This window comes from Thunnus albacares, chromosome 6, assembly GCF_914725855.1.
Source record: "Thunnus albacares chromosome 6, fThuAlb1.1, whole genome shotgun sequence".
NCBI classification, from domain to species: domain Eukaryota; kingdom Metazoa; phylum Chordata; class Actinopteri; order Scombriformes; family Scombridae; genus Thunnus; species Thunnus albacares.
Genome location: NC_058111.1, coordinates 23647102 through 23667014, shown reverse-complemented (window position 1 = coordinate 23667014; position 19913 = coordinate 23647102). Strand labels below are relative to the sequence as shown.

The window sequence follows — 19913 nt, the reverse complement described above, 5'->3', positions numbered from 1 at the left end:
GAGAGGGGGCAAATCCTAAAATCCCATGAGGAAGTCATTATTTCCATCCCCTTGAAAACACACACACAAACACAAAAGCACACTCACGTACACACAAGATAATATACAGTTCACACTCACATCATACAGATGCACATACAGAATGAACACACACATGTTGAGGCTGACAAATAAATAAATAAACATGGTGAACGGAGAACAATAAACCCTTTTAGAAACCCCTGATGTCTGGGCTCCATTCAAACGTCCCTGGACCCACACACACACACACACACACACACACACACACACACACACACACACACACACACACACAAACCAACCATCTCTGCATGGGGCAGAAATCAGGAAAGTTTATCTTCCCTGCTTCCACCCCCTTCCATTACCTTTTCCCTCTTCTCTCTCTTTCTCTCTCTCTGTGAGTCGCAGGAGCTACAGTTATATCTGATTACGACATGCAGGCTACCTCCAACGACGCATTACTCACCGCCTCGCTCGCAAGCCGGGGCACTGCTCTTCCATCTCTATACTTGTGAGAGCCAAATGTTTTCACAAGGACAGACATTTTAAGATGTTTCCTAACATTTCTTCATTTACTCAAAGAACATTTTCTGATGTGTTTGAATGTACAATTTTGTGTAATAATGGGGTTTAACAGAGTTTTACTGTTAAATGTAAGAAATCAGGATCAAAGACAGTTTGGGGTTAGAGCAGTTTAGGGTTAAGAATAATTCTGTTTTATTATGACTCAGATCTTATTTTTGTAGTTTTAGCTATGGGTAATGATAACATTGTAGTCCCTAATGTACAGTAATTTCTGAAATGTGGAAAAGTGGGAACATTGCTAGTCCAACAGAGCAAGAAATACGAGCAGTGAAACAATCACGCAGGATTTGAACAAAGTCCCAGTTGAACCAAACTCATTTGGGAAAGGAGACAAAAGTGAACGGAAAAATTACCCAAAATGTTAGTTTTAAAATATGAATATATATTTTATTGACCAGCTAACTAGTTTCAACTTTGACGTAATGAACTCCTGAGCAATAAATGGTGATAACCAATATTTCAGGTGTGCATACTTTCAGTTTTACCTGCAAATAAAGTGATTTAGATAATCGGACTTAATTGTTGGTTTGTGTACAACCTGACTGATTTTCTGACTGCTTGTGTCAGATTTTCTATAGTGATGTTGACCTCCTTCCTGACCGATTACTTTGGTTTGTATATTGTTGTCATAACTGATAAAGACGATGGTCAAAGTGGGATCCCCATCGTGGCTGTGGTGTCCCCATTTTGGGTCTTGTCGTCATTTCTCTTTTCCACTATCTAGCTCTCTAATTAAAGGCACAAGATGCTCCCAAAAATGACGGCCATAAGATTCAATTTGTAGTAAACTGGAATTATCCTTTAAGAATAGGCGTCAACGAATGAGGAGAAGAGAAGAGTTTATAGATAACTACAGTAAAATCAATGAGAAGTTCTTATAAATACTGTATAGTAATACAAATGTGTGTGTGTGTCTGTGGGAGAGAGTTTGTGTGAGTCACTCTGGTTGTACTCTACACTGCCAGGCTTCCTGCCAAAGGATTGCTCAGCATTTAACGAGAGAATGGGATAGAGAGAGAGAGAGAGAGAGAGAGAGAGAGAGAGAGAGAGAGAGAGAGAGGGAGAGGGGGAGAGTCATTAGGGAGGAGGGACCAATACTGTATGAGGGAGTGAGGGGTTGAAAAAGAGAGTGGTGGACCTGCAGCGCTGTAGACAGTGAGACAGACAGATAAAAGCAGCACAGACAAATAAAACACACAACCTGACTGAAGCCTTCTCTCACATGTACACACGCACACATAGGTAAAGACAAGCAGGTAGACAGAGGAGCGGACCTTAAACTCACCAGAAAACACTCATTCATCCTCACAAACATACATACATTTCTCTCACTCTTTCACACGCTCACACACTCAGTCGGCAGCACCAGCAGCAGCATGTTTCGGTGGAGGCTCCCCCAGGCAGTGTGTGTGCTGTCGGTGTGTGTGTGTCTGGCTCTCGCCTATGAGGATGATATCGAGGTCAACTATGCTGACACCTACTACAATGAAATCACAGAGGGAGAGACGCCAGAACGTAAGTGTTAAATCGTATGTGTGTGTGTGTTGTAACATAAGGCTTATATGACTGAGATATATGACCACAGTTGTAATTTAATTAAATTCAGCGTGAAATCAATTTCTTCAGTGTTGATGCTTGCTTTAGTGTGAGAAGTAAGATCAGGACATTAGATTAAATGTCCTTAGATGGTCACTGTCATACAGTGAAAATCGACATCTGACATGCTGGCAATGATCTCACGTCACACGTATACTGTAAAAGCAGAGACTTTAAAATGAAGAAAGTAGGAGAGATGGAAGAGAAACAGAAGTAAAAGGAATAAACCCAAAGCTGTTGCAGTTACAGTCCAATAATACAGCAGAGAAACAGAGAGGAAAAGACATTTGAAGGGTTGGTGGTTTGGTTTAGTGAATTTAATTACATTTATCTACTAATTAAGAGATTCATTTGTATGATATCAGTGATAATGTTGCTGCTTTTTGATTGAGAGAGTCACGGCTGTTAGTTGTCTTGTTCTCTTAGAGTAAATTTTGTCTTTGTGGTGCTGAAAAATCCGCTTGAAATACAGAGATAGACAGAAAGAAGTACCAGAGCCTGTACTGTATACAGACTGCTGGCAGAGGCAGAGTTTGTGTATGAGACCAGCAGCATCAAAGAATATGCTGAGCCAGAAAAGCAAAGGGCTTTTTTTCAGCTGCCAACCAGGACCAACACATATTACAGCATGAATGACTGGTCACCAATCACAGAAACGCTGTATCATTATGACATTCTTCTCTCAGCTGTTTTGGAAAGCATCGCTATTTCTTTGTGAGGTATAATACAGAGTGAATGTTTGAGAGAGACAAGAATGCGTGTGTGAAAGAGTGGGTGAGTGCATGAGTGTGTGTGTGTGTGTGTGTGTGTCTCACAGATTACATTTTGCATTTGTTTGTTGTTTTAAACCCGGCAGGAGGTATAATTGCAGCACCAACAGTTAACATGTTGCTCTGGGCAGTGCAGCCTGCAATGTGATTAAAGCTGATTGAAGAAGGCAACTACGAGAGTGGCTTGAAAAAATAACAATACAATCACGCACATATTACAGCACTGTAGTAAAAAAGAGGTAGTGAAAACATGCCAGTTTGTTTATGCCTGCCAAAAGCATGAGATAGTGGGAGCAAGAAGGGCAGAAAGAAATAAACACACACAAAAAAAACCCATAATTGGCTTCCTGGATAAAAGAGAAAAAGTAAGTCACGTGAGTTAAGTACAGTGAGTGTGCAGGTATGTGAGGAAGGGCAGAGGTCAAAGCCTGGAGGAAGACACAGCTCATTGCTTCTGACCTGCTCCATTCTCTGAATCTCAGAGAGGAATTTGAATTAATGAGGGCAACATGAGAGAGGTCATTTTAAGGAGAATAACAGGCTAAAAACATATGGCAGATATATAAAACTTAAATAATATTAATTTGTATATGTACTACTTGGATGGTGTCTTATAACCCTGAAGGGTGGTTTCGTCTTTTTCAAAAGACATAAAAACTCATTCATTCATTCACTGAAGAACAGTAGATACATTTTAACCAATTAAACTTAGACAGGCAGTCAGACTCTAAAAAATGAGTACCATTTAATGTGTACAGTAGTACAGTAATCCAATTAAAATGAGAGGAGCAGTAGCAGAACTTACTTTGGAGTATCAGGTCCACAGTACTCCACAGGGTCAAAGAAAAGAGATAAAAATAATAATTTCCTTCTCATTTTTTACACTTCACTCACAGAGCCATCAAAATAATTTATAAACTTCTGTCTGACCTAAGTTTTTTTTAATTTAGTAAGTCACTCCACAGTAACCTCCAAGCCGAGGGAGCATGATTACCCTTCTGCTTAATTTACTTTGAACCTCGGGGACAGGCAGCCAAAACAAAACCTGCAGTCCTGTGATAATACCTCACCAGAATACTTTTGCAGGTATAAACAGAGTTTGAGAGGCTTAAAAGTTAATCAAAACAGTGTGACAGCTATTCTCACTCCCGGATTGTTTTGATCTGTGGTCCTCCCCCATGTTTCTCTTTATTCCTGTTATCTCTCACCAGGTCTTCCCTTTCCTTTTCCTTACCTCTTTCTCCTTGTTCACACAGAAAGCCGGATGATCTCGCAGGAAAAGCAGCAGCCACAGCTTTTGATCTAAGAGTCGATTGTCCTATTTCATTCTCACGTTCTTATCTCTGTCCTGACAAGTTGACTTCCTCTTTTGTATCACCTTTGCTCTTCATTTTACCTGCCGCTCAACCAAATATCTCCATTTTATCTTGACTTGACTGAAAAAAAACACAGAATTTTCTGTCTTTTTTCTTTAAATTATGACCTTAAAGTTGCTCTCACAGTTGAAGAACTCATAGTATGTTCAACTCTGCACATCTGACGTTCACTTCTCCATCGATCTTCTGTAGTAAGGGCAGAATATAAAGGTGTTTTTCTCTCTCTCTCTCTCTCTCTTTCCACCATCCCTGTCTCCAGCCACACCGAGCGTAGCCCCTTGCAGTTCTCCAGACCTGACCAAATGGGACAAAATCTTCTCGATGCTGGAGAACAGTCAGATGAGGGAGACCATGCTGCTTCAGTATGCCGATGACATCGTCAAGGTGGAGATGGGGTCGCTGCGTGGCGAAATGCTGAGGTTGGTTGGACTGAATGAATGAGCAGTCATAGTGATGATGGTCTGTTTTTATGATAGTTGCGCTCCCCGTCAACTTAAGCATACTTAAGACCAGTACACTGAATTCATCCAGTTCATTTTAATGTCCGTGTTTTTTATAATGTAAATGGAAATATGAGATTGATTTCAGGCTAAATTCTAGTGTTACAGAATCTTGTTTATAGGGTTAAATTAATAAGATTCTTCAGATCCTCCAGCAGATCATTTACATTGGTTCTTTTGGTCAGGTTTGTAGCCCAGTACGGTGGCTCCTGTGGGGTTGCGGTGGAGACAGCAGGAAGAAGGATGGCCCTGCAGGTGGAGGCCCGTCTCAGAGAAACCCTGGAGCGCCTCAAACAGGGAGATCAGGCTGCTGCTGCTGCTGCTGCTGCTGCTGCTGCCGCCAGTGGGAATTCTGTCGGGAATTCAAACCACCTGGAGGCGATGCTACAGCAGCTTCTCTCTGCAGCACGAACGCAAGCGTCCCGACTTGCCAAGCTGGAGACCAGCTGCTTAACCAGCCCAGGAGCCGGGATGGGGATGAGTTCAAAAACAGGATTCCAGCTTCCAGAGGGTGGACGGGCTGGGCACCGGGAGCAGGAGGTCACATCACGAGAGGTGGCTCTGGAAGGGGTGCTGGCTGCGCTGCAAGAGACAAGAGTGGAGCTCCAGGAGGTGCTGAGGTCATCGAGGCAAAGATACCTACCTGCAGGTAAGATATCCAACTTCTCATCTTTCTCTCACCTCAGCAGTCTCTGTGTCATCCTGTGTCTGTTTCTTTGTATTTGTCTTGACTTCTCTCAAGAGTGCCACCCAAACAACCTTCCACCCTCAGTTTTTTCCTGCGTTGACACATTCAGGTCATGCTTCAAGTAGAAGAATGAGACGCCCCCTGTCAGGCCTTCTGAACATTCAACGACTAATAATGCAGCTTGCGTTTGTCCTAAATACCTTTTCCACCTATTCTTTCTTTCTCCGGGCGTGTTATTCTCCTCAAGTAACAACCTATCCTTTTCCCTTCACTTACTAACATGATTCTCTGTTGATATGGCCAAGTCAAACTTTGGAGAAGACATGCTAGTGGGCAGGTATGGGGTCGGATGTACAATGCTTTGTTTAAAATTTATTATTAACACATTTTGGTGAGTCATCACTCAATAAAAAAGACTCTAGGTTAAAGTCTCAGCTCAGGGGGACTGGAAATTCATCCATCAAACTAAACATTTGCCTTCCCTTCAGCTATTTGCATTAACAGATATTTAAACATAAAGATAAGGATAATACACAAACACAGTCTTTGGACAGAACTCCTACTGGACTGACGGAAATTATTCTCAGATCTATTTCAAGAACAGCTACTACCCTGGTATACAGTCCAATCCTGAAAAAGCAACTGACTAATAATATTGTAAGTTATGTGAGTCAGCATGAGTAAGACAACTTGGAACAGGTTTTGTTCCAAGTAATTTCATTGAGACAACTTCCTATGAACTGATTAATCAAGTTAAAACAAAAAAAAAAAAAAAGAAACATTATAGGTTATATCACTCATTTCTGCAACCCCAGCATGCACACACACACATGCACAGACACCTTTATAGGCCATACATGTAAATCTAGCCTACATACTGACCAGAGGGAGGTGTAATCATTAGCCAGTCACCACAAAAACCACACCAAAGCACCCTGGAAAAGCAGAACCAGATGGGAACTATCATGAGCACACACACTTGGCATGTTCAAAATGCCTTTTTTCACCATTATTTTCTGAGTGGCAGAAACCTGAGACAAATGTAACATCAATATTTGGAATCTCCAGTTTTAGTAGGGAAGGAGTGTGTCTGCTAACGGGAGGGCAGCTGAGAAGAGAGAGAGAGGAAGAGAGGGAAAGCAGACCGAGCCAGAGAGTTGAGTGGAGAAAAAAAAAAACACTTTAAAGACAATGAATGAATCTGTAAAGTGAATGACGCATTTTGGGACGATAAGCTTTCCACATTTTAACTTAAATGTTTGAAATGTTTGCATACACACAAACACTCAAGTTCATACCTCCAACAGAGCTCTTCTGCACAAAATGCATTTACTGTACTTTGTATTGAGTAATGGAGGTTAAATGGCCCATAAAGGCTTCACTCAGAGTTTAAAAGGGACTGATTGTGAGTGAGTATTTTCAATGTGTAAAAACAGGGAAGAACAAGAAAAGGAGTGAAATCCAATGAATCAGATGACCCAAGAGGGAAGTGTGTTTGTGTGTTGGTGGGGCAGGAAAGAAACTCTCCATGATTCATGATCTCATATAAACTGAGGCACAACTGTCTCTCATTCAACCCGACTTATATATCCAATGCTGCCACCAGATGCACCTTTTCAAAAAAGCTTTCAGTGTGGCCACATTGAGGAGAGTGCATCATGTGGCTTGAGAAGCATCTGTAGAGCTTAATGTTTACAATTTTCCAATCTATGTTGTACAGCCCCAGTTAATGGATAGTGTATCTCTCTTATACAGCAACAAACTCTGAGTCTCATCCTCAACCCTTATTTCATGCGGAGATACCCAGGGTTCAATATCAGGCCCAATTTCTTTTTATTGTTATGTTGTTAGCATCCAACTTTATCTCCCCTTTTAAATAAACAAACATAACAAAACCTTCTGCTGAATGATAATAATGTTGAAATAATTATATGTAGAAAATGTAGGAGTGATGTTTTATCTAGCACTTACGTTTGATAAACAAGTAAATACAAAACCCAGTTTCAATCAACTTAAATCATTTTTGACTCCTGTAAGTCTTTACGCTGGCACCACCAAGACATCTTAATCTATTCTTGCTGGTTAAAGTTAAAACTGATTTGTTGTTACTGATTGAGTGCATGTTTTTTTTTTTTTACTTTCAGCTTCATGCATTTTATTCTCTTTGTCACTGTTTCAGTAACATTCTTTGAATCAACTGTGCTGTGTTAAAGATGCTATAGTTATCAAAGTTGATTTCACATCTGCATAAAGGCATATTATTATTATTATTACCTCAGAATATGATCAATATATCTGAAAAGAACTGTTAAGTTGTAGGAGTTAAGGACATACTTTAAACTATTTTATATTATTATTAGGACATCCAGCAACTGTTTAAGATGGGTACACTTGAAATAATTTCTATCCTGTTGTCAGTGACCTGCACATTTTAGTTGTCATTTCTCAGACAAACTAAGTTGCATGAGATGATTCTTATTTAGTGACAATGACCTCTACTACTTCTTGTTGCATAGGTTGTGAGATGGCGCTTCTCTTCCCCATGCGTTCCCGTCGCATCTACACTTCTGTCATACCAGACGTCCCTCTTTCACTGTCTTCCTTCACCGTCTGCCTGTGGGTGAAGCCCACCACCATCTCCAATAAAACCGTGCTGTTCACCTATGGCAACCGTCGGAACCCATATGAGATCCAGCTGCTGCTCGGCCAAACCTCGGTCCTGTTGACCATTGGAGGAGAGGCTCACCTGGTGGAGGCACGGGGTGTGGTGAACCCGTCAAGGGCATCGGAATGGATCCACCTGTGTGGAGCTTGGTCCTCCAAGCAGGGCCTGGCATCCCTGTGGGCAGGTGGGAAAAAGGTGGCCTCCACACCCGGAGTGGCTGAGGGACACGTCTTACCCGACGGAGGCTCGCTCCAGCTGGGGCAAGAAAGGAACGGCTGTTGCCCTCTGTCTCCAAGCAGCGGGAACGTGGTGCCAGGGTTTGAGGCAGGGTTCGATCCCAAGCTGGCATTCGCAGGAAAGATGACAGGAGTGAACATGTGGGACAAGATGCTGTCAGAGGAAGAGATCTCCCAGCTGGCTTTGCAGGAGGGCCAGGGCTGCGAGCAGAGGGGGAACATAGTGGCATGGGGCGTGACAGAGATGGTGCCACATGGAGGTGCTCAGTTCATCAACTAACAGACTCATCAGCATCATCATAGTCATCGTCATCGTGAACATCAGCAACATCGTAATAAGCTTTCATGCCAAAACTGAGGAAACAACTGCTTGCTTTTTCATTATCATCTTTGTCCCCATAGTTTGATGTTTTAACGATTATGTTGCTATCAAGATTGTCTCGTTCCTCATCATCTTCATCACTTTCATTACCATGAACTGAAATGCTGCAATGAACTCTCCTGAAAGTGTCACATTTGATTGAGAGTAAGCCAATGCTATGAGAGACTGAAGTTTATTTTTCTAACATAACCTTTTGAACTGAGGCCATAACAAACACGCACTGCACTCTGTGACACGCACACTCCAACACTGACGTACATTCAGCTTAGTAAACTTGCATTGTAGCAGGAAATGTGATGCAGAAAGCAGCATTTACCAAAGACTTAATTAAAGTGCAAGAAAGACAAAGAGTCTATTGTTAAAGTGAACGTGGTTCTGAGCCAGTAAACAGGAGTAATCACCGGACAGCCATGCAGGAGAAGAAAATAAGAGGTCACAGACAGTTAAGAGATTATCTTGTAATTGTAGAGTGATGTATTTTTTTAGAGTAACAATGCCTTTTCCCCCTCTTTCTATCTAGATTTGTACAGAAACAGCGAGTGTAGGTAATCTATTTTCAATGCAAAACCTGTTTCGCCATAAAGTATTAGCTTTCCTACCTTTGCGGTCTTGTAGGTATAATTATTAGAAATTGAAGACTAGACAGCTATCCCTGTTACAGCTGAAAGCAGAGGTACCATACTAATGTTAGAAATGTTAGAAACGTTTTGTAATGTGATGTGCAGCGCAACATATGATCTATCAAACACTTGTGAGACTGAAAACTGCTGTACTTGCTTCCTTTCAAGCATGGCCAACTAGTAACTGTAGAAATAGCTTCAAAGAAAGTTGTAGAAATGATTTTAGCAACTTAGTGTTTTATTATTATTATTACTAATTTCTTAAATTTGTGAACGCTTTTAAAGCTTTTTTAAGACCAAACTTATAATCATCGACATGTTTACATTCATATGAGTTATATAATTTTATTTCTGCTTTGTTAGTTTTTCTGTAGTTTGCATTTAAAAGTAGGGTAATATATGTTTGTCTCCTTTTTTGATACTGCATTAAGCAATAAGAGTATAATTGTTATATTTGTTATTTGAGATTGACATTGTTTTTATGAATCTGATAAAAAAAAAACTGAGGACAATGTTTACACAGTCTAATCTTTTATGAATTGAGCTGTCTTGTATTATACTGTACATTGCTTTTGTTGTTCTTGTTAATGATGTTAACAGGTGAAAATGAATGTATTTTGTACATAAATATATTTTACATAACATGGTTGGATGAATGGAGAGTGATGTATGAATAAAGATTTCAAGTTAGAATATATTCCCTTGTTGGATAATCAGTGTTTTAATTTCTTTCATTTTCAAAATCTTATTAAGACAATCTCTCACTTTGTGGCTAAAAGTGAGGTGAACTCCTGCTCACAGACTTTCAACAAGAATAGTATTGTCTCTTTTTATGCATGTCTTATTTCTTTGTAGTACGTCTTCTTTTCTATGTCTTTGTCACTCAGCTTTGTTTTTGCTGAGTGTTTTGGAAGAGTTTGGTATTTTTTTCTTTTGCTTTTAAAGCAGAAATAATACTTACAAATGAAAAGTTAAATTCATAAGCAATAAAATGAACCTTTTCTCATTCCAATACACTTGGGGGGGTTTACTGCTACAGCCTTGGTCACTAATGTTAGCTAATACTAGCAAACTGTAGACATTACTGTGCACTGTATCAACAGTATAACAATATACCTTAACTGTCATTTATGGTCACTCACAGAAAAGCACATATAGAAGTGGAGAATCATAATGTATGCAGATGCGGGTGCGACACAATTACGAAATTATCATCAGATAATTCTTAGTGACATGTGAGAGATAAAAATCACTGCAAATCATTAAAATGTTCCAAATGATCCCCTTTATCTTTCCATGAAACAATTCTACCCCAGGTTGACAACGCACCTGTCCAAGGGCTCACTGAATGGTTTAATAAGTATGAAAATAATGTGAATGATATGCTCATGGTCACGGGATCTCAACCCAATTGAACATATATTGGAAATTTTGAGCCGACATCATGATGAAAACATCGAATGAGGAGGAATGGTGTTCATCTACGTCAAGGAGCGCTGATGCTGTTCTGGAGGCTCATGGTGGAACAACTGTACGTTGCTTTTTCCTTTAAAGTGAATTATTTTCATGTTTCACCCATCTGTAGACACAATAATAATTCAAGGTATACAATATAAAGACTCCCTTATGCACTATATTTTACATCATTGTGATCAAAATAGTCTGACAATGAGAAGACGAATGAGTGAAATGCAAGTTGTTTGCTGCTAACATATGTTTATAGTTTATTGTGGCACATTCAGGCCCATTTGTGATATATCATAGGTTTCTCCTGCAGCTACAACCGCTGTGACGTGTTACGGAATAGAAACGTCATCTTTCACCCCTCCAACTTTCCTCATTTTGCCTTCTCTAAACCTTACAAGAAAGAATACAGTAACTACATATGTTTCGCAGCGGGGGAGCCAAAAAAGAGGTATAACATTGACAGATGACTCATTCCAAATTTTACTGTTACCTTAAGATATCAGGTTTTACTTAGAAAAGGAAGGAACTCTTGGCTCTAAAGCCCTGTATGGGGCCACAGCAATGCCATATGTGTCTGTGTGCAGGTACAGCTGTGAGTGTGTGTGTGTGTGTGTGTGTGACATTTAAAAAATGGCTGAGCCCTGTTGTGGCTTACTGTAGCAGGCTGTAAAACTTTCACATAAAACCTGCTGGCTTCCTTTAACTAGTAAACACACACACATCCGTCATGAACCTCACTGTGCAGTTCAGGCTTTAGTATCAGACACACATACTTGTTTAACCAACGCATCACACCCTCCATCGTCACCCTCACCCAAACCCCCATTACATCAGCTCACTTCCTGAACAGATTGCTGCTGGGAGAGACGGAGAGGTCATCTGTTATTGCTTCCATGAGCTGCATGTGTATGCACACGTTTCTGGATGCTTACGTGTGTTTGCAGTCTTGTGTTTATGTTGTGCTGTGTTTATGTTGAGGTTCCAACGGGAAGAAGAGAGCTGTTAGAGGGTCCAGGATTGTTAAAACGCAACATGAGGGTGAAACGTTCAGAGCGAAGTGGATGAGCCACAGCAGTGAGTTGCAGTAGGGGGTAAAAAATTTGAAACTGCCATAGCTGCATTAAAAACTACCCAAGGAAACATAAATCTGAACTTTTTATAATAAAGCCCTCAAGCCTTGTTCCCTTTCATCCTCGCTCCACTCTCAGTGTGTGTGTGCGCATGTGTGTGTGTGTGTGTGTCATATTCCAGTTTTAATAAGGCCCACCATCAGTTCATCACCTCCTGTCAAGCTGGATCACAGCCACTGGGAGCTTTAGTGCATATTTGCAAACAACTTTCTTTCTATCCAATCTTTTCCTCCTCTTTCTTCTTTTTCTCATTCTTCTCATTTTTCCACGCACAGAAACAGGGACCAGTTTTCTTTATGACTGTGTGTATCAATGTGTTTGATTACAGTGTAATGTGATATTATGTGATAACTTGAGTGTCGTAAATGTATTGGAAAGTCAAAGTTTTGAAACAAAATATTATGACTAAATCTCAGCTGACCATTCAGCAACTTGATGGGAGTGTGTGGACTAAAAAGTGTGAAATATTCAAATAAAATGTATTAATATTACACACTGTTTACAACCAGTGTGGGACTTCTTTGTTAGCTTCTCTACTTTATCAAATGAACTGACTTTGACTTTGGCGTAACACTCAGTTGCATGACGAGTCAGTCAAAGTAACACCAAGAAAACACTGGACAGCTAAACACAGTATAATAATATTAACCTAAATATTAACTATAAATATATAACTTTATTTAAAAGAAAAGTCAATTCTGGAAAAAGGTGGGTGTATATCTGAGATAAGGTAATGCCTCAGAAACCAACAAACAAACAAAAAAAAAACCTGCAATAAGTTCTGCAACAGTAAAACATGTATCTGAAGCGTGGAGTTGGCTTCAATTTACACCATCCTGCCCTTGGTTTAGAGTCACAAAATCCAAAAAAGGTGAATCCTTGGCACTATGGTGAAACAAACAATATCAGTAACCACCGGAGATGACTATAATAGCTAGTCAATTAGATACAAATGCCCCCAAACATAATCCTTTTTTAGATTAAATATCTTGCAAATGGAGCAGAATTAGCTACTTTGATGTGATGAGAAATCTAATGTCTTTGTATTTCTGGAGAAAAACCGGGGAGTTCAGCATATTGCAGCCATTACAGGAAATGTTTCTCAACACACTTTTCCATTGAACTTTCAACACAAGACCCAAATGAAAAATTAGTCTGACGTTCATTGGACTGATATAGCTACTCTAATTAGAAAAATACTTGATTCCGGTTTTCCTGTTGGCAGGGACAAGATGTTATCTCTATTTTCACCCACGTTTTTCGGAAACAAAGGTGTAAGGTGTCTTTCAACTATTTGACACTCTAAGCCCAAAACCTGGCGAAACTTCAGTTGCAAACCGAACCAGACAGCAGAGAGCTAAGCTGTTTCATGTGCTGAGCTGCTGGCAGAAAATGTGCTCGGTGGGAGCATCACCACGGTGGGCGCCTCACTCTGGTGCAGTGTGAGGTGATTAGTATCACGTGCTAGTGTGTGATTCATGTGTGTGTGTGTGTGAGGTGTTAGTTCAACATGTTGCCAAAAGTACAGATTGATTCACGGAGAAAAACACCTGCACATGTAAATACACACTGAGCCACGCAAAAAGCATGTTCACTATGTGAAAAAGAAGAAGTAAACTGTTTTCTGTGCTCTAATAAGTGAAGCCCCACTGTTTGTGTGTGTGTGTTCATGCACATGTGTGTAAAAGCCTGGGGGGTAAACAGATCTCCATCAGGCTGTGCTAACTTCAGCTCTTTAGGGAACTACTAATGAGCATGAACAGTGTATGTGTTGAAAAAAAGTCTTAAAAGGGCAGAAAAAAGGTTTCAGGGAATATCTTTCTTTAACCATTGTCCAGGGGTCAGCTGGGTTTCCATCTTTGACCTTAACTGTTAAGAAGGGAAACTGACAACGATGCAGATCAATGCCTTAGGATAATTTCATCTTTCACGCCTGGAGGATTTTTCAAGCATTTTTGTATCACAGTTCTGATTTTAGAAGCACTTCCTCACACAACGTAGCTGCATTCTTATTATTTTGTCAGTGGAAAAACACATTTGTTTTACTTGAGTTGTCGCGGGGCTCAATGAACAAATGATCTGTTAACTATGTGCATTACGAAATCTGTGTTTGTGACATATGTGGGAAAGTTACATCAGTTCATGAATACAATAGCACATGTGTAGACGAGGTGCAAAAGCAATTAACCTGTTTTATATGTTTTGATCAAGTAGTAAAGAAGAGAAAAAAATGAACTGCAAAAACGAACTGCACAAAACCAAACAGCTATTGTCATTTTATCGCCACAATATCTTACATATTCATTTCCACACTGCATCAAAGTGCTAACAGGCAAATGATTTGTAACAGCTGCTATTTACCGTCATTATAATCCTCAAGGAGCTGGCAATTATTATGACAGTATTCACTACGGCTCATGAGAGGATAAGACTGTGGTTTGCTACTACAACTAGTGATTACAACAGCAATCAATTTTTCCACTCCAGTAAAACAGTTAATTTCATTGTTACCGGTCTGAAGCTGACCCTCAAAGTAAGAGCATAAAAGTATTATTTCTATAGGCCAAACCAACACACCCACCATCAACAACTATATAAAAACAATAGTGCCTATGACGGACTTGTTTCCTGTTGATGTTCATTCCTATGCAGAGCTTCCCTTTTTTCTGCGCCGTTCTTTCTCTTTATAGATTGTACTCCACAAAAGGCACAAGCCCCCACACACATTTCCCTAAGTGTCTAAGAAGATCTGTATCTATCTGGGGCAGCAAAACTGAGAAAGATGAGAGAAAAGGAGTGGGGAGGAATTGCAAAGAATTTGATTTAAAAGGGTAAAGCTTGCTAAGAACACATGGGAACCTAATTCATATCGAACAAAAGTCAGTCAAAGCGTAGTTAGAAGGTTTGCACATCTTACTCTACTTGTCACTTCCCCCTTTTTAACAGCAATATCAAGTGCAGTATGGATTACAGTGGTTATGCTGTTTATGCAGATGTGTTTGTGTGCATGTATGTTAATATGTATGCAAAGCATGCATAAATATTAAAATATTCATCATTTTCTATGTGTGTACGAGCATGTATATGTTTCCTACCTCCCAGCACACTGAGTGTTATGGCCTCTGTGTGTTCAGCCAGCAGATCAGCCTTGGCTATAGCAGCCAGGGAGAGATAACTGGACATGTTCCTGCTCAGCTCCTTATTCCCTCTCTGCAGGAACCGCACCGCTACCGGGACGGCCAGCACCATGACCGAAGGACAACTGTAGTTCTGAGAGGATAAAAGTGAGAGAGACACATCAGTCTTTATATATTCAGGGAAAGACATTTTCACAGTAAGTAATTCTTTGCATTTTAAGGAGCAAGCAAAATGATCAGCAGTGATGCAAAGTATATTTTTAATGTGATTAAATGAGCAAAAACATTAAAAAGTACTGGTATGATCCTTTAAGCTGACTAACCATATTTTAGCATTCCCAAAAGGAAGAAACTGGGAAATGCAACTCATATGCACAGACAAAGGCTGTTTCGCAAATCGAGGATGACTACAATACAGAACAGGAGGACACTGAGCGGCTCACATTGACAGAAACAGGAATTTGTTTGATGGGGATCCAGGTCTCTCCAATCCTGCATGTGTCCATAGAGAGAAGAGACAGCAAAGGGGGCTCGCTTTTACAGTGCTGGCCTTTATTTCTCATTATCTACCCATTTAATAGATTTTTAGTCATTTCAGACAAACAGCCATGAGTAACTCAAGCAATACGAGTGACAGATTAAAACAGGCTAAGACCAACTTAAAACGCTCCATGTGATGCAAATACAGAGAGGAAGGGAAGGAGGGAGTGTTGTATTTGTGTTTGGGGATGCAGCCCCATGCAGAAGTTTGTCATTTGTCATTTACAGACGTGTGTGGGAGGAAGGGGATCTGAAATGCACTAGCACCCTCAGCAGGAGAGTCGGAGGTCTGCTTGAACTTGAACATTGCCGATCCATCTCACCCAGACCACACACACACATACGCGCTGTCAAATATGATACTCTGTTTCATCAGCTTTTAGTCTGCAGCTTTGGTGTTCATATTTTGACTTTACTCTTATACTGAACATCTTATTGGTAGTGAAGTCAATGGAACTGCCATGCCTCTTTTCTGCCACATGATGTCAGTGCAGACAACACTTCCACAAAAAGGTTTTCCCAGTAATCAATCAATTTAATATATCTAATCACCATCTGATGAAATAAAAAAACAAAAACTGCAGAATCTACAGTACCTGTGGCACAACCTAATGTGTTATTAATGGAGTTTTGAGCTAACTGTCTTATTGCTTATGAAGTTATATGACGAGGTACACACTGTACTCACTCTGCATTTGAATGGTAAAGTGGTAAACACAACATATACTGTAGAGTCAATGCTGCCTGCAGTGGGTGTGAGGTGAGAGTCAGTAGGGAGACCCCTAGCATGTTCCTCATGTATGAATGTATAGATTTATTTACTACAGAGAGACAGTTTAATGTCAGGCTCCGCTCGGATCAAGCAACTCATACACACAAGGATGGATGGATGTGTTTTGCCGACAAGCAGCGTGCAAACAATATCCCTCTGTACACGGTTTGTTCCCTACATCTCTCCTCTCTCCTCTCTGGGGGAGCGTCAGCGGAAGGGTGAGAGGAGTGTTTGTACATCTGTAGATTCGAAATGACAGGAAGTCAAAGCCAGAATAGAGGAGATAAGAGATGAAGATAGTCGGGAGGGAAAGGAAGGTAAGAAAGAAAGAGACAGGAAAACGGGTGGAATGAAAGCAAGATAAAAAGAGATTGAGAGAGACAGAAAGGGAAGAGAGAGAAGTGATCCCCTGATAACTGCTGGAGTTAGGACATCAGAGCCAGGAGCTGCTGTCAGAGCTTTTCGTCTTACCTCTCCGTGTGTGTGTCTCTGTGTGTGTGTGTGTGTGTGTGTGTGTGTGTGTGTGTGTGTGTGTGTGTGTGTGCCTTTCCTAAAGAATCAGTCTCATTACGGTGGTATTACGCACATTCCCATTCCCACAGGAAATAGGCAAAAGGAGAGAGAGAAGGTGGAGGAGAGAGATTCCTCCTGCTTTTAAGCCTTTCAGCTGTTTATGTCTGACAAGGAAAGATTAGATTTAGATTTTAAAGACCTTTGGCAGTGATTACATAAAATATAGTTGCTCTTAAAGCAGAAATCCACCTTTGGATATGTTGCAAGATGTATCATTAACTTATGATACTCAATGATGAAAGATTATAATTTGTACTTGTGTACCAACTTTCCCTCAATGTTTTTTATCTACTTTAACTTCAGAATACCCAGAATACCTTTCAACCTGATGTTTAATGTTGACATGATAAAGAGATGAAACATTTCAACTTATAACTGCTAACTGTAACCTTTATCTGCAGCATTAAGAAAAGATACAAGCAAACAATAAAAAAGACCCTGGAAAACAAAGTGCATAACTAGTGTTTATGTGTTGGTTTAGATCTGGGGGTATTCCATCGCTGAATTGAAAAAGCTCAGTTTGAATGAACGTTGACATTCACTTGAGGCTCAAGCCGCTCCATTAACACAATTTAGCCATGTCTTATCAAAGTTAACTCAAACCGGGCTTGAACAATCTTGCACGGAGTACATAAGCAGCCCTGAACAGTCGATTGTCAAAAGAAGATACTATGTCTCAAAAAGAAGTGAAAACTAGAGCGGTGATCTTCTCAAACCTGCTGATGGAACTATATGAAGAATATAAAGGAGTCATCACCAAAAACGACAATACCGCCACAATTAATAAGGCAAGGGAGGTGGCTAGTCAAAAAATTACTGACAGATTAAATGCGTAGCCTACTTATTGTTTTAAGTTTATTTGTTAATAAATGATCATTTTGTGGCTATATTATCAGTAGGCTAGATATTATCAGATGTTTGTTTAAAATGATGGTGAAGGCTAATTTAGGAGAACTGACATAACTACAATGCATGTACTGTTAATTAGCCTAATTTGGTGAGGTGTTTCAAGCCTTTCTGACCTAGTAACCCTTGGCCTACTTTCATTCTTCTCTGTTACATCTCAACAGGATCTATCTCAATAGCCAAAAAAAAGAGCGTGGCAACAAGTGAAAATTAAGTGTAAAACATTTTCCAGAGTGGTAAGTAGCCTATAATGAAATGTGAAATTTATTTGTTGAAATAGTTGCTCATTTGTAAATATGCACCATTTTAGCCATCAAAAAAGACAGATGCCACTGCAACTGGTGGGGGACCTCCACCTGAGGACCTCACACCCACAGAGGAGCTAGCATTGAGCTACAACCGGGGGCGCCCACTATTAGAGGGAATAGAGGGGGGGGGGCTTCATCAGACATCATTCCCAAAGGTGCTTGGGAGCAATATGTACAAGGTATTGTCTATTACTTTTCCTCAACAGGTATCAGTCTCTCAACGGTAAAAACTAATGGTAGGCCTATATCTTTCAGTGAGTGGAGACACTATATGTCTGCTTGATCCCCCAACTCAAGATGCCCTAGGCTTTCCTGACCCATGTGTGAGTAGTCCTTATTTTGTAAAAACACTATGCATCTTATGCAATCCTTTCTTCTTTTGCTTTAACAACTGCAGTGTTCTTCTAGAGCCTTTGATGAGGAGATTATTTATATTTTGGATGTGTCTGCATTCTTCAAATTATGTAAAACCACACACCCTGCTGCAGGACATGACCGGAACAACAAGAACTTCAGCAAGGAATGAAGTAAGTAATTATTCATATTGCTATTACCAACTACATAATCAGCTACTCTTTGACACAATTTCTCTTTCACAGGATGTCTGTTCGATATACAAGCGTCAACTGCTTATTGACACTGAAAGTCAGAAACTGGACATCAAGTATAGTTAAAAATTAAGAAGTTGCAGTTGGGGATAAAGAAACTGGAAAAGGATGTAAGAACAGATTTAAACACAGCAGAAGGTCATGGTACAGGACATTATATAATGTATTTTTGTCTTCACAGCTTGAACAGAATGAATAAACGAATAAATAACTTCAAAACAACTTTGGCAAACTTTCTTCTATTAAATTATAAATGCTTAGCTTTTAAATAAATGTAAATTCATGCTTGGTCACATTGTGAGTAAAAGGTCGGAACTTCTGTTTCCAAACACGGACCTGACAAAAGTGATGAGAGCACGAAAAGGCACTTGACAGATCCATCTTTTGGGATTCTGTTTCCGCTTGTTGGAAATTCTTTGACACACAGCTAAATTAAGCTTGACAGTTAGCCCACTATGGAGCAAGCTAGTTCTGCGGTATAAATTGCCCTGGTTACTGAGCTGGGAATCATATAAGCCACAGTAATAGAACACAACTCTCACTTAAATTAGCAAGACTTACTGAAATAAACCACAATTTTCCTTTATCTGCCTTGCTGGAATACCCCCTAAAGGATAAATCTGAGGGGTTGCAAGATAATTAATGGGACAGAAAAGAAGAAAAATAATATTTTGCAATTCAATTTCAAATTTTTATTTCATAACTTACTCAAATCGATGCTTTATTGCTGATATACTGATTCGTTTTATCTCAAGGCCTCTAACAGTTTTACAGATTAAATAAACTCAAGAGGTTTTAGAGGAGAATGTTACTCTTTGGTTGAAATACTCACAACTCATCCATTTCTAACAATTTTTTGATTAATTGAATTACACAGACCCAATTGATATTTAGTAAATCTGGGTTTTTGGGGCCCTTGACAGTTGCGCTTTGCACGGCTGGTAATCCAGCCATGCAACTCATAAACATATTTAACCTGTGACAAGATTTCATTTAAAGAAAAATGTTTTTTCATTGACATCAACAAACCAAT

General features: G+C 39.9%; 2 protein-coding genes across 3 annotated transcripts in view; one reads left to right on the top strand and one right to left on the bottom strand.

The window, feature by feature from the left end:
- veph1 (ventricular zone expressed PH domain-containing 1) overlaps positions 1-19913 on the bottom strand; it is a 91645-nt gene that overhangs the window by 59231 nt on the left and 12501 nt on the right. For both annotated transcript variants that reach the window (XM_044354674.1, XM_044354673.1), the window contains exon 4: positions 15132-15306. In XM_044354674.1, the coding sequence (XP_044210609.1) occupies positions 15132-15306 (175 nt within the window). The remainder of the gene's footprint in view (positions 1-15131; positions 15307-19913) is intronic.
- On the top strand, positions 1731-10136 carry ptx3a (pentraxin 3, long a). Its single transcript, XM_044354675.1, has 4 exons — positions 1731-2121; positions 4608-4767; positions 5034-5497; positions 8053-10136. Exons 1-4 carry the CDS (start codon positions 1983-1985, stop codon positions 8715-8717), a joined length of 1428 nt encoding a protein of 475 aa, XP_044210610.1. The 5' UTR covers positions 1731-1982; the 3' UTR covers positions 8718-10136.

What these genes read in the sequence shown, in the direction of transcription:
- ptx3a (XM_044354675.1), top strand. Translation starts at nt 1,983, where the DNA reads ATGTTTCGGTGGAGGCTCCCCCAGGCAGTGTGTGTGCTGTCGGTGTGT. An exon ending in AGAGGGAGAGACGCCAGAAC is followed by an intron (nt 2,122 to 4,607) that starts GTAAGTGTTAAA and finishes CCCTGTCTCCAG; the next exon opens with CCACACCGAGCGTAGCCCCT. An exon ending in CTGCGTGGCGAAATGCTGAG is followed by an intron (nt 4,768 to 5,033) that starts GTTGGTTGGACT and finishes TCTTTTGGTCAG; the next exon opens with GTTTGTAGCCCAGTACGGTG.